Genomic DNA, 15,016 nt, shown 5'->3' with positions numbered 1-15,016 from the left:
CAGGCTCCATGTGAGTACCTCTCACTAAAGTGCTTAAAATGAGGTGCAGCCAAGTCCAGATCAAGTTCCGAAACCATTGGGACAAAAGAACAAGATTATGCTTGGAAAGTGTGCTGAACCCTAAGCATACCTGTTTAAAAAATGATGTATATTAGAACTGATAATTTTTTAACTGCCTTTATCTAACTATTGGCACGTTAATAACCATTTGGTCTTAGTAGGTATTCTGTATTTTTATTGGCTAGAGGCTGAGAAAGTCTTTGTCCATCTTAAGAGTTTAGAAGAACATTTTATGTCTGAAATTACACATTGCTTTGCAGATCTAATATCTAGTGCTTCAGTATCCCTGTAAGAACTCTCATAAAAGTTAATAGTAGTTACACAAAAGGTAGAGGGTATATCCTGTTCACCCATTAGAAATGTTTCAGATAAGAGCTTCACAGTTCCAAGTATAAAAACAGCTACTGACAAGCCAGCCTCTATGGACAAATAAAGTAAAATCGATGTGTGTCTGCCTGTGCACACAAATACACTCATCTTGAAATACATGTACTCTTGAATTAAAAAAATAAAAAAATTGGAACTGACAACATTTTCATTTTCTAAAGTTCTTCGAAGTTTGTCTTTCATCCTGCAAAGGTTGATGACTGATAATGCTCAAACAGATCTATGAATCTGTACCATTTCTCAGTAAATACATTCAGTTTCATTAATTTGTTCCATGATTTCAGTTTAAGCAGATAAGTAGGGAGGCAGCTGCAGTTTTTCATTGATGAGGAATATTCGAGGATTTCTTTTTTTTGCTGCTCATAGAGCACTGAGCAATTGCTGTGATCTTTGCTGACTGAATTCAAGTTGGCTGTATGCTGCATGGTATTTCAAACACATTTGTGATATTGTAGCCTCATGATGCTGATAAATTCTCACAAGACAGCATAAGAAATTTGTGATGAAGTGCAAGGAGAACTTGGGTAGGTCTTTCTGTGCTTGCTGTGATTTCTGCTGTGCAGTGGGAAAGCTGAGGCATTGGCTGTGCGTGATTAATCTTGCATGTTTGAAACAGGAATGGAAAGGATAGAAAAGAGGAGATGATATACATCCAGAATGAAGCTGGGTTATGTTTTTAAGGCTTTTTACTTTGTGAAATTACTGTGGGTAGGAAAACTGGAAAAGGGAGGAAAAATGAAGCTAAATAATGTGTCTGTTAAGTGGATTAAGAGCTGATCCACTTAACAGACACATTATTTAGCTTCATTTTTCCTCCCTTTTCCAGTTTTCCTACCCACAGTAATTTCACAAAGTAAAGAGCCTTAAAAACATAACCCAGCTTTTTGTTCTTCTTTCTTATGAACTGTAGGGCTTTAGTATTAAGATAAAGCCTGTTCACATTTCAGTTTACATGAAATAAGATTGATTTTGTTTTAAATGCTAGATGTGGGAGAACTAAAATTAAGTATTTGAGCCTTTAGTTAGCTGGAAAACGTTACTAAGAGTAGCTCCAGTTATATGTCATGTTCCAGTCTGGTTTTAGCAACAGGAATCTATGAGAATATTCAAGTTAAAGTTTCATTATCTCACCTTCATATGTTTGCACCAAAGTGAAAAATGCAAGGAATTTTCTGGCTTGTGCAGAGGACTCAACTAAAACAAGTTTAATGAGGTACCGTGTTTGGTTTTGTACTCAGATTCATATTAGCTGACACAAAAAGTTGACAATTTAGGAGGCAAGAAAAAGAGCACAGTGCTGATATAACAATTGCTATCTGAAACCATACAAACCAATACTTGAAAAGAAGCCAAAAATAGCTAGAAGAATTCTAAACCTTGAAAAAAGTAGCTTTATTTCACTTACTGAGCAAAGTGAGCAAAGTGCTTTCCACTGTTTAAGGTGGATTTTATGGTCTCGTTAACTTCAGTGTAAGGTAAAGAAGCATTTTTGGACATTATTCCTCTTTCACCAGAACCAGCATTCTACTTTGGAAATGATGAGTACTATGTTGATGAGAGTGCTGGCTACATTGAGGTCCGTGTCTGGAGGACTGGAACCGATCTGTCCAAAGCCGCCTCTGTCACGGTGCGGTCGCGCAAGTCTGAGCCCGTAACTGCAGAGGGTGAGTTATTGCTTCCCTCCCATTTCACACTGCTGCTACTCTGCACATGGTGCTACACACTGCTGGCACGCGCTGGCACATCTCACAAGTGCTGGTTCAGTGGGTCTTGGTACAGCTTCAACAACATAAAATGGAAATGGTATGTGTCTTGCTATTAGCAGATCTCTTCCTCTTAGAGCAAATTAAGTGGTTACAGAATTTCAGAGAAGCAGGAGTAAGAGCTGCTGTGAAGTATATTACAAAGAGAAATGCCTTTAAATCTTCATATAAAGACTGCTACAAAGGCAGTTGATTGCTGCCTCAAGAGCATACTCTGGGCACAATTACAGTCACTGGCAGCATGCTGAGTTTGCTTCTCTCATTTTTACTGTAGGCAATGAGAAATTATTACCTATGGCAATTACTGTAGGCAATGAAATTATTACCTATGGCAATTACTGTAGGCAATGAGAAATTATTACCAGGATTGCTTCAGCTGTGTGTTTCTTGGATGCTTTTATAGAACCTTTGTTGGCAGAATCAAGTGTTAGCACACTCTATTTTTTTTCACAAGGCATATCATAATGTTTAAACTAGAATATTCATATAAAGGCAGCAGAAAAATTATCTTCCTTAGATGCTTATCCTGAGTCTAACTTTACTGTTATTTCAGAAATATCTAAACATAATATATATGTATGGTGTATGCACAACGCAATATACATAACATAGATGTATTTTTCTTATGAAAAAGAAATTGTTAAGTCTGAAAAAATACATGATTGCTTCAGTTCTGAACTTGCTTTTATGATCTGATATCTTAATCAAATCTTGAATATTTAAGTTATTTTACTTGTGGTAAAAAAATATCGTTCTTTACAGTAAGGATCTTCATTCATTTTGCCAGGACGTCTAGGATTAAAAGCTGGGAATGTCTCAGCCCTTGAGCTCTCTAGTCTGTTGGTCACAGCATGAAAGCTCTGACATGGCTGGCTGCCTGTAAAACTATGAACCTGGTTCTTTGCCTTACACAGTACAGCAGTTTATCTGCTGCTCTGAGCTCTCAGTCCTGGAGTCCTGCCTTAGAGGCTTAGCTCTAGGGGAGTACAACAGTAGAGCTGTTAGGCAAGTGCCCATCTGATGATGGCCTTAAACCTGGCCAAATTTTGTCAAATTCGCAGAATTCCAAACCTGATTTCCATTTCAATTTAAGGGTTTCCCCTAAAGCTTTGTTTCAGGAGCTCTGCTGTTTATTCTCCCGAAAACCTAATGTTAAAACTGAGTCCTTCCCTAAAGTCCTGGATACCTTTAATGCCTTGGTCCAAGACAGTGTCATGTTTTAGTCAGTATCTTGTTTTGTTTGCCATCTTCTTATTGACATGTTATTGAATTGGTTTGATTTGTTTAAAAGAAAACAAACCCAGATCAATCTTCTTTTAAGAGTAAGATAACCAACCTCACCTGATGTGTTCTGATAAGAATTTGACTTGTTTGTTTTCCGTTCATTCTGTTTTACACAACTTCTCTGAACAACAGTTCTTCCCCCAGTCAGTTCACTGGCCTTGTCTCCTTTCCTTTTTACATTAATCTTAAAACTTCCATCTTTGTTACAAAATAGTATGAAATTTCTTTCCAAAAGACTTTCCTTCATCTCCAGAGTCTCTCTGAAAGCTTTTTGCTTACTTTCATTTCTCATTTCAAGCAAATTTCATTAGTTTTTCTAGAAAAACTGTTGGTTTACAACAGAACAGAATCAGCCTCATTTTGTGACTCAAATCATCATTAAACAAAAAGTTAGTAAATATTGACTTACTCTATTGTGTAGTCCAACTTAAATACCAAAAGATAGTTTTGCTTTACATGAATGCCAGAATTTGGCAAATACTAAAGTTATAAAGGAAAAATATTTACCTAGAGTTAGCTGCCTAATGATAGATATTTTTATTTTTGATTACATGTAATGCTGTTTTTATCTCTTTTCCTTTGGTAGCTGGAGTAGATTATGTAGGTATCAGTCGTAACCTGGATTTTTCCCCTGGAGTCAATATGCAGACATTTCGTGTGATAATTCTGGATGATCTTGGACAGCCGGTGTTGGAAGGAACAGAGAAGTTTGAGCTTGTGCTAAGGATGCCCATGAATGCTGCCCTTGGAGAACCCAGCAAGACCACCATCTTCATTAATGACTCAGTGTCTGATTGTGAGTAATTTTTTTTTTTTTTTACTTTTTCATATTTTGGAGTTGATGTGTTAAGTCAATTGCTGTCTGGCCTCTTGTGTTCTGTATCTGGTGCAGTGTGGCATGAGTAAATGTGAAATTATGGAGGGAAGATATGATAACTTCTGCAGTTATACTTTACATGTGCTTTCTATGTTTTTCTGCCCAGTGCCAAAGATGCAGTTTAAAGAATCTGTGTATGTAGCCAATGAAAATGATGGACAGGTTTCTGCCATGGTATATAGGAGTGGGGATATCCGATACACATCCACTGTGAGATGCTATACAAGGCAAGCTTCAGCTCAGGTTATGATGGACTTCGAAGAACGCCCTAATACTGACAGTTCCATCATCACATTCCTTCCTGGTAAGTTCTTGATTGTATTTTAGAAGCCTTTAGTCACCATGTTTTCTTTTGTTTTGCTTTGCTTTACTTTGCTTTGTTTGTTTTATTTTGTTGTGTTTTAATTGTCTCTTCTCATAAAGTAGTGTCAAAAGGATCACTCTAGAAAACAAAGATTTGGATTTTTTCATGCACAATGGAATGATGTTACCTTTATTTTCTTCACTTCTGACTTAGAGCAATAATCACTAAAAGCCAAAAGTGTATATCTTCATTTAGGTTCAGTCTGAGTGCCAGAATCTTTTTGATAGCAAAAGCAGGTTTGGCATAGCACAGTAGAAGCCCAGATCTGCTGTCAGAAAGGAAACTTCAGAAGTTCTGCTCTTTGTTAAGAAGTTTTCTGGCAAATACATTTGACGTGCTCTGAAATGAGTAATAGATCTTTCAACAGGTATATAGCTTCCTAATTCCTGTTTGAATTTTTTTCTCCCACCAAGACTTTCCTAAGACCGCCCACGAATATCAGGTACTTAATATCCCACATTTCATCAGAGATGAAATGCAAATAAATCAAATGTTACTATGTTGAAAGAATATTGCCTAATTCTTTCTACATGTGCAGAAGGCAGTTTGGTCTTCTAGCCTTTGAAGTTCACACGCATGTGATATTTTTTACAAGTCCTAAACAAGTTCTGTCCTCAGCATTAAATCCTTGGTATATCCTTATCACAGAAATTACAACCTTTGTGTTTCTGTAGACATGTATCGCTTGAAAAAGTGAGTTGACCACTCTGTCTTTATTTAGGGCTGGCCTCAACTTTTCGTGCTGTCCTATACTCTAGACCTTTGTCATTGGTTCTGTGCAACCAGGAAAGAGTCCAGCTAGTAAGAATTAATGGATCTGGGCCACTTAGAAGTGATTTTTCTCTTTTCTTGAGTGTTGCTCTACCATTTCTCTGTAAAGACAAGTAACAAAGAGGTCTACTAGAATTATATTTTGACTCTGCATATTGAACGTGCAAGGCATGTTTAATATGCAGCAGTTTCATTCCAGTTTTCACATTTTCCAAGTAACAATAAGCAGGGTGAATATTTTGCATTTTTTTTTTCTCCTTAAGGGATAATTGATTTTTTATAGTGAGGGGAAAAGGCAAACTCAGAAAATGAACACAGTCAGCATCCTGGTCTGGTTCTTCATCTTGAAGAGCCTTGATCTTATTTGCATGTGTAATGATGAAGAAATACAGTAAATTGACCTCACCTCTCTCCTGCTGTACTGTTCCTTTTGTCTGGGATGTAGGAGTCAGTCCCATTAGGAAGAGCCCACCAAGTCATGCTGGGTGCCAGACACTGAACGCTATTCAGAGGTCTTGCTGCTTGTGTAAAAGACATAAGAAAATATGTTCAAGTTTCTGAACATCTAGTAAGTCAGGGCACATTAATTTGTGAGTGGGAAATTGAGAGGTTTGATACTCCAAAGCATTTTTAAGGCAATCTTCACTGTCACTTGGAATCAGTGGGAGTTCAAAAGACCTTAAAGTCAAACGGAATAATAAAAGTGAAGGTCCACATAGCTGGAGGGTGTCCAAGCGAAAGAGACTTGAAGTATAAAACTTCAGGACAAAATTGCCATTAGTATTAGTAATGGTAATTAGTAATTAGTATTATCATTAGAAAGGTTTTATTGTTCTGTTTCATTGTGCAAGTATTTACTTTTTTAAGTGGACTCTGTAGAAGAAATCGCTGAGAAGGAGCATTTTCTTCTTAGGTAAAACAGAAGGACTGATACATGTAAAGTGGACATAACAAATAGAAACTTGTTTTACAGAAGTCCCAAAATGGGGAATTCCACTTTAATGAGTTTCCATAGAAAGGTAATGATTGCTAATTCTGCTTTCACTGCTGTCATTTCTTGTTAACTTGTATGGTGTCAAGGTGGATGCCTTGGCCAGCAGGATTCAGGTGCCTTGAGCTTGGAGAGAAGTGCTGTATTTGAGCAAAGAACACCTAAGTTCTACCTGATAACTACCTTCAGAATGATTGCAGGTGAAAGTGAGAAGCCTTGCACGCTGGTGCTTACGGATGATACTTTCCATGAGGAGGAGGAGGAACTTCGCCTGGTTCTTGGCACTCCAAGAAGTGACTCTTCCTTTGGTGCCTCTATTGGCGAGCAAAACGAGACGCTGATAAAGATTCGGGATGACGCAGACAGTAAGAGAATAGCTTATTATTACTGGCTTTTGGAAGCCCATCTGTGTGCTCTAAAAACCCTTTTCTTTTTCTCCTAATGACAGAGGCTATCATTAAGTTTGGTGAGACCAAATTTAGTGTGAGTGAGCCAAAGGACACAAGGCAAGTAGCAATTGTGAAAATCCCAGTGCTTCGTCTGGGAGACGCTTCCAAAGTTTCTGTTGTGAGAGTTCATACAAAGGATGGATCTGCTACTTCTGGAGAAGACTATCACCCTATATCAGAAGGTAGGATCATACTTACCACATCCAACTATTTGTTTTCATTCATGATTCTAACATAATTTTTGAAAAATGAAATAAATCTGTGATTAGAATATTTTGCAACCATATCCCAAACTACATTTTCCTTTTCAGTGTGGACAAACTAAATTTGAACAGGAGTACCACATCCCCTGTGGTTTTCAACAGCCAAATGCTGTTGGTGTACTAATTATCAGTGAGGATATTTACAAAAGGATTGTGACTCCTTTGAAAACATGCATAGCTCAAGAAATTGTGGAAGATGTGTGACAAATCTTAGTTGTATTTGCAGAGTGTAATAATTCTACTCTGAAGAAACATCTACTCATAGGTTATGATTATGTGGTTGTTTCTTGATTCATTAAGAATTTCTTCTTCAATTCATAAAGATAATGGGATTTGCTGTATGTAGGAATTAATGTATATTTCTTTTTCTATCTTCGTAATAATAAAGCCTTCCTTCTGTATTTCCGAGTTCAGTGCCTTCTGCTCCACACTACTAATGAATGAGTTGAGAAGTTGTACAACAGAATGAGAAATTTCCTAGCTGATAAACTTCTTTCCATTAATGGCCCACCTACCTGCTTTAGGCAATGACTAATGAAGTTTATGGCGTTATGATTTTTTTTCTTTTAAAGTTTATGATAATACATGATAGTACTCTGTGTTTTAAGGTTAATCATTCATTGCTGGAGTGTTTTCATAGTTTTGAATAAACTATTTTGGCATCCAGTCCAGCTGAAATACATGACTTAGCTTTGAACATCCAGCAACAACATTGCGCTATATCTTCAAGTTCCATAGCAGTGGCATTTCCCACTAGTGATATCTGAAGAGGCAATTTGTTAGTCACAAGAAAATCATCAACCCAGAGCTTGCTAATTCCAGTCACTTCGCTCCTGCATTTTAGAGTTTTGCTCTTTCACCTGTAAACCACAGGAACTTGTAGTGTCAGCTGAAATTTATCCTATATGCACATTACCAGTAGGCACTGTCTTGCTTACATTCTCCCTGCTGTGCACCAGCAGCACATGGGAACAAGGTTTTCAGGGAAACCTATTACTGCAGAGCAAGGCGCTCTCAGCCTCTGACCCCAGGCCTTTGAGAAAGGTCTGTGATGAGCGGAATTTCCCCACAAGTTTCAGAATACCTGTGGCTTTAGGGAACCTGCATATTCAGCCATAGGTACAAAACCCACATCAATAATTGGGTTTTCTGAAGGAAATGTGGCAAACTGAAAATCGGTAAAATTCTTAGGTGTCACACAGCTGAGAGTTCATATGTTTATTACCCTAAAGAGTATTTCCCTGGCTTAATAACACTTGGCATTGGAAGCATCATTAGATCACTTAATCAGACTCACTGTGGATTGCAAAATTCTCCCAGTTTTCCCAAATTATTTCTGTATTGATCCAAATAACTTTGGTGGAGAAAATATATCCTTTAGAAAGGGCATCTGGTCTTTTGGAGAGGAAGTGTTTCTTAGCATTTTGCTTTACTGATCAGTCTCTATCACCTAACTGTGCCTTATTTCCCATATAGATTTCAGCTTTATTGCACTACTGCTTTTTGTGCCTGTCCCTTTAGAGTGCAGAGGTCTTTATCACCTGGTATATTTTGATTATGGTGGTGTTTCTATATACCAGTGAGAACATCACTATCTGCAAGTTCTCCCAGTCTTAAGTTTCTCTTGGTTATTTCTGTACATCTTAAAAGTAAATTTGACATCCTTTAAATATTAGAAATGCACTTATTATTTTGGTTATTATCACTCTCACGCTTTCCAGGCACAAATGTTAAATAGTTTCTGTACTTTTTATTTCTTTAGTAGTTAATACAGTCAAGGATCATAGTACTCCCTAACATAGTCAGTGTGACGGGTTGATCTTGGCTGGGCAGTAAGTGCCCACCAAAGCTGTTCCATGACTCCCCCTCCTCAGCTACAGAGGAGAAAATATGACAGAAGTCTCATGGGTTGAGATAAGAAGAGGGAGACATCACTTACCAGTTATCAGCATGGGGAAAAAGACTCAACTTGGGAAAATTAGGTTCATTTTTTTTACTAATCAGACCAGAGCACAGTGATGAGAAATAAGACATTCCTCCCACCCCTCCCTTCTTCTTGGGGTAGCTTCACTCCCACATTCCTTAGCTCTGACTGGCTCGAGGGAATGAGGGTTGCAATCTGGTTATCACACGTTATTTCTGATGCTTCTTCCTCCTCACACCTTTCCCTATTCCAGCAAGAGGTCGCACCCACTGGAAACAGTTCTTCAAAAACTGCACTATGGGTCCTTCCTGTGGTCTGCAGTTCTTTATGAACTGCTCCAGTGTGGAGGTCACCAGTGCTGCCAGCTGACCTGCTCCACTGTGGGCTCTTCTTTCCAGGGGCCACAGGTCCTGCCAGGAGCCTGTTCCACTGCAGGCTTCCCCCAGGGCCCCAGCCTCCTTTGGCCATTCATCTGCTTGATCATGGGTCCTCCACGGGCTGCAGGTGGATCTCTGCTCCACCGTCGGCCCCCATGGGCTACAGGGCGCATCCTGCATCACCAGGCCCTGCACCAGGGGCTGCAGGGGAATCTCTGCTCTGGCTTCTGGAACATCTCCTGCCCCTCCTTCTCCACTGAGCTTGCTGCCTGCAGAGTGATTTCTCACATACTCTCACTCCTCTTTCCCAGCTGCTGGGGTTCAGCAGTCTTTTCCCTTCTTTAATCTGTAATCCCAGAGGCACTACCACTGACACTGCTGGGCTTGGCCTTCACCAGCCGTGGGTCCATCCTGGAGCCAGATGGCATTGTCAGATATGGAGGATGCTTCTGGCAGCTGCTTGCAGAATCCACCCCTATAGCTCCCTACTACCAAAGCCTTGCCATGCAAACCAAATACAATTAGCTAAGGTTGAACTTTTTATCACCATGACTTAGGATATTTTTTCAGAGACAATGGTTTTCAAAATACAATACTCTTGTGGAGCTACAGCTTTGTACCTTATTTTTGGTATATACCATTGTATTTATTGCATTTTTTTGGATGTCATTTATTTAGAATTCTTCAGTCTTTTGGACATTCACATGGGTTACCAACATTTATGTAATTAGTCACAGATAATTTTCAAAACATTAAGATCTATTAGACTGAATCTTGAGCTTTGCAAATCTCTTGATTTATGTCTTATTTTCAGTGATTTCTACATGTGTCCGCTGCTATTCATTATTATTATTTGTGGCATACAAATAGGTTAAACTAAATTTGCAAACATCTGTAATTTGAAAAGTGAGTATTAACTGCCATCTCTCATGGCTGGGCCTAGAATCAAAGGTTGTTATGATCAACAGATTTATTTTTAAGTCTCTCATGTTTTCAGAAATTGAGTTCAAGGAGGGTGAAACACAGCACTTTGTGGAGATTGAAGTTCTCTTTGATGGAGTAAGGGAGATGAGAGAAGCCTTCACTGTCCACCTGAAGCCTGATGAGAACATGGTTGCAGAAATACAGGTAACAAGTTCATGCAAAGTCCTGAACAACAAAATCTGGTAAACAGACCTCTTACTTATTTTCTGGCTCATCATTTTACTCTTCTTTTAAGATTTGTTCATACCATCTTGGCTTGTATTTTAAAAAGACAAAAAGGACTTCCCAGCTGTCACAGTAACACCTAAACAAAACAGTTTGTTGTCAAGACAATAATGTTGATGGGGCTACAGAGTCAATGAAAGACTGCAGTCTTTAGGGTATCATTCCAGTCATATTCTGCTCATATAATCAGTTTTAGAAACTGATGTCCTCTCAGAAGCACTCTATGGGAATACAACCTCTGTGTTGTGAAAAGAGTAATTTCAGATGAAATATTACTTCTGCTGTCAAAATCATGTTAATGTTATTCTTATTGTGTAAGATTAAATAGCCACACATTCTTGTTATTTAGCATTGTATCTTGCATACTTTTAATTCAAACAGTATACTCCTCTGATATGGCATAAAATGTGCTTGAAACTGCCTGTCTGCTTCAGCAGTGTCGCACCATATATAGTCTGACTCCAGACAGCCAGACAGAAGAGACACAGCCTTTGCTGATGACAAACACCCCATTTCCACCAGGCATTAAAGCATATACTGCACATAGGGGCTTCTACCAGAGAACTGAAGTGACAACAAAAAAGCAGGGAGTCAAGGTTAAAGGTCTGGGATCGTCACTGTTCTGAAAAGAAAAATTTCATTTTAGCTCTTCCTTTTACATTCTGCAGTGTACTTTCGGTGCCTCAACCCTTTCTCAATAGCTCATCCAGTTGAGGTTATAGAACTTCTTTTGGAAAAATGTTTTGAAGGCTAGACATACTCTGATCGACGTCCAGCTTGTTTATTTGCATTTTCACAGAGAACTGTTTCTGTATTTTTCATTGTCAGACAGCCAAGGCCATTGTTTACATTGAAGAAATGAACAGTATGGCAGATGTCACCTTTCCCTCTGTCCCTCAAGTTGCATCTCTGTTGATATATGATGATACTTCTAAAGCCAAAGACAGAACCAGTCCCATTGCTGGCTATCCTGTCATCTGTATCACAGTGAGTATCTCTGTGGAAAAATGGAACAAAATCAGTATATGGATTTGGTTCAGTGGATTTTATACACCCAGTATCAATCCATATGGTGATGAGTCACACATATTAGTCACACATATTAGTTCTAGCTAGAATTATCCTTAGAGCTAATCTAATTTGTCTGGGTAATGAATCCATTTTCAGGAGGAGAAAAAGCATAGAAAGATGTTTCACTTTTTCTTCACTAAGAATAGTGCAATATTGATACCCACACTGTGTCTGTGGTTGCATGACCTTAGTATTTCCTGCATTATCCTGCCTTAATTTGTAGAGTTAATATCACTGGAGATAACAGATGAGCCATTGTTTTCAATGAGTGCCACAGACTGTAAAATGAGTGCTGAAGGAAATACAAGCTTCTTTCATTTTTTTCACTTGTAGTTTTGCTACTGAAAAGTTTACATAATTATTCATATACCTTGAAGAATGTTTTGTCCATCTTCAATTTGTTTTTCACACATTCCTTTTGCACCGGAATGCCACAAATTGAATGATTTTTCCAAATAAAAAAGGAATCAAAGAAAATAAGTCTACAAATGCAAAGTGTATTTGCAGAATTAGATCAAAGGGACAAGATAAAATTAACTAGTACATGGGGGTGTAGTTTGTGCTTTCATAGCTATGCCACATTTTCACCTATAAATCAATTTTAAATAATATTTTTTATTTCAGTAATTATAATTAGATACGCCTTTTAATGTACCCTAACTGTGCTAAATCCATCGCTGTCTAAATAAGGTGATTTCTTATGAGATTTAGTGAGATTGTCAGTTCCATATTGTTGAGTTTTGTGACTCTTGATGACTTGAAATTTCTTTGCTGTGAAGCAAATAAATTCTTAGCACATCTGCCTTGTTCTGCAGGCCTGTAATCCTAAGTACGAGGACTTTGACAAGACTGGCTCTATTTGTGCCAGTGAGAGCATCAACAATACCCTGACCCGGTACCGCTGGCTTGTGAGTGCCCCCACGGGCCCCGATGGCGTGACCAGCCCCATGAGGGAGGTTGACTTTGACACCTTCTTCACCTCCTCTAAGATGATTACACTCGACTCCATTTACTTCCAAGCTGGTTCTCGTGTCCAGTGTGCAGCTCGGGCTGTGAATTCAGATGGGAATGAGGGTCTTGAGCTTTTGAGCCCTATTGTCACTATAAGCACATCAGAAGGTAAGGCATCATCACCCACTGCAAGATTCACAGGTCTCTTTTGGATCCCAAATTCAGTCCTCACAAAAGCTGGTTACATGGTCAGGTGTTTTAGCATCACCATGTCAGCTTTTCTTCTGCTGTTCATAGAGGTGATGCAAAAACTGTCTTGACACAGCCAAGCATTTTATGAAGAAAAAGTTTTTCCTCTCTCCTAATTCTCCATGTCTTTAAATACTAATCCACATAGCAAACTTGTATGTTCATGAGAACGGTATATAACAGGCAATTAAATTAGTGAAACCTGGTTTCTGTTGACTTTTGAATTCAGCCGCGGTAATGATGCAGTGCAGTCTCAGCTCCTGTTAGGCACTGAAGAATCCACATGGGAGTGGCATATCAAAGCCTAGCCAGAAGCAAAATCTCATTTGGCATTCAGGCCTCACTGGATACCTGAGAATTGATGTCTTCCTTGACTAAAGACTAAAGCAACTGAGCCCAATAACAGAGCATGGACAAAATTTTTCCCTGGTCAAAGCATTCATAATTATTCATCCTTCTTGTTACATGAGACAGACTCGCTTTTTTATTTTAATAATGCATTATTTGGATTACACTTGATAAATTAGCAGAGCTCATTAGCTCAGGCTCAGGACTGAGTTGTCATGCATAAATTACTTCCAGTACCTGAGCTAACTTGTGACGTGGAAGGAAAGAAGTGCAGTGATCAAAGCAACCTACAAAAATCCTGAATATTTTCCATTTTGAAGATGCCTGACCTTCAGTGCATAGACCAAACTCTCAAAAGGAATTCAGATTGTGCAAAAAAAAAAAAAAAGTATTTAGTCTCTTTAGCAATGTAATTTACATATTTACACTTAAGGAAAAAAAAAAAAGACAAAACTAAAACCACCACCAACCAAACCAACCAACCAAAAAGCTGTCATGTGCAGAAAAGAAATTTTTTTCGTCCTGACAGAAATTTCATACTTGCAGATGTTGAGCAACATTGGGTCCTCCAGAGCCAATAAGCTCTCCAAGAGGAGGGCCCTGCCCTCTTTTCTTGAAACCCCTTAGAAATGGGCAAAGAGGACTGTTTTGATTTTCCACATTTGTACCTTGTAATCCTTTGGCCATCACATGACAAAGTGACCAGAATGCAGACACTACTCCATTGAACCATGCAACTAGAAGTTGCATACATCTCAGATCACATGATTGCAAACCTAATTTTCTGGTCCTACAAACTTGGACTAGTGCTGGAGCACATGGAACTAACACTGGAAAGGTTTTCCAAAATAAGTTACACATTCCCCTTTCCTGGAGAAATTCAAAATTCAAATTAACAAGGCCTTAAGCAACTTGATCCAGCTTTGGAGGTGGCTCTATTCTAAGAATATTTCTACATATCCTGTGACACAATCTTTCTAACTACACGTTTGTTAGTGGTGGATCAGGAGCCTCATGAATTTCTGTGAGGACATAATACTGCATACTTCAATCCAGTGCCAAAACCAACCGAACAGTGGTCAGGTATCTTCCATAAAACTTAGGATGGTGGCAGGAATTAAAACATATGCCTCTGAAGACCTCTGTAAGAAAGTATGGCACTTGGCAGTGGCTTTGCAAGTGAGGGTGACACAAGCAACTGAAAAGACACTGATGCAATATCACCTTGTTCTGAAAATGTGATCCTGTTGATCAAGTGATCATTTCTGTTTGAATCCTCTTTTGCATAAATTCCTGTTAAAACCTATGGAAAATACTTCTCAAAGTATTTATCTGTCATTGAAGAAAATTATCATTGTTTTGAATACCTGTACCATGGAAGAAAAGTACATCTTAAATAGTGGAAATAAAAGTATAGATTGTGTCCTATGGGCATAAAGTAAGGTTGTTTTCTCTTTTTTCCACCAGGTCTTTGTCAGCCTCGTATATCAGGAGTAGTTGGAGCAGAGCCATTCTCTGCCAAACTGCGCTACACTGGCCCAGAAGATCCTGACTATGCCAACCTCATCAAACTGACAGTCACAATGCCACATATTGATGGTATGAGAAAATCAGATGTGAATTTAGGAGAACTTATACAAGATGCTGTTATTCGAGCTATTTTACTGGTCAGGTCATT

General features: G+C 38.6%; 1 protein-coding gene across 1 annotated transcript in view; it reads left to right on the top strand.

Moving 5' to 3' along the window:
* FREM2 (FRAS1 related extracellular matrix 2) overlaps positions 1–15,016 on the top strand; it is a 125,537-nt gene that overhangs the window by 84,144 nt on the left and 26,377 nt on the right. The window contains exons 7-15 of the mRNA XM_064715661.1: positions 1,962–2,111; positions 4,081–4,290; positions 4,478–4,675; positions 6,698–6,862; positions 6,946–7,128; positions 10,508–10,638; positions 11,548–11,706; positions 12,606–12,909; positions 14,806–14,937. Of these exons, the coding sequence (XP_064571731.1) occupies positions 1,962–2,111; positions 4,081–4,290; positions 4,478–4,675; positions 6,698–6,862; positions 6,946–7,128; positions 10,508–10,638; positions 11,548–11,706; positions 12,606–12,909; positions 14,806–14,937 (1,632 nt within the window). The remainder of the gene's footprint in view (positions 1–1,961; positions 2,112–4,080; positions 4,291–4,477; positions 4,676–6,697; positions 6,863–6,945; positions 7,129–10,507; positions 10,639–11,547; positions 11,707–12,605; positions 12,910–14,805; positions 14,938–15,016) is intronic.

This window comes from Zonotrichia leucophrys, chromosome 1, assembly GCF_028769735.1.
Source record: "Zonotrichia leucophrys gambelii isolate GWCS_2022_RI chromosome 1, RI_Zleu_2.0, whole genome shotgun sequence".
NCBI lineage: Eukaryota > Metazoa > Chordata > Aves > Passeriformes > Passerellidae > Zonotrichia > Zonotrichia leucophrys.
The sequence above is the reverse complement of the archived record's forward strand: the minus strand, read 5'-3'. Positions and strand labels throughout refer to the sequence as shown.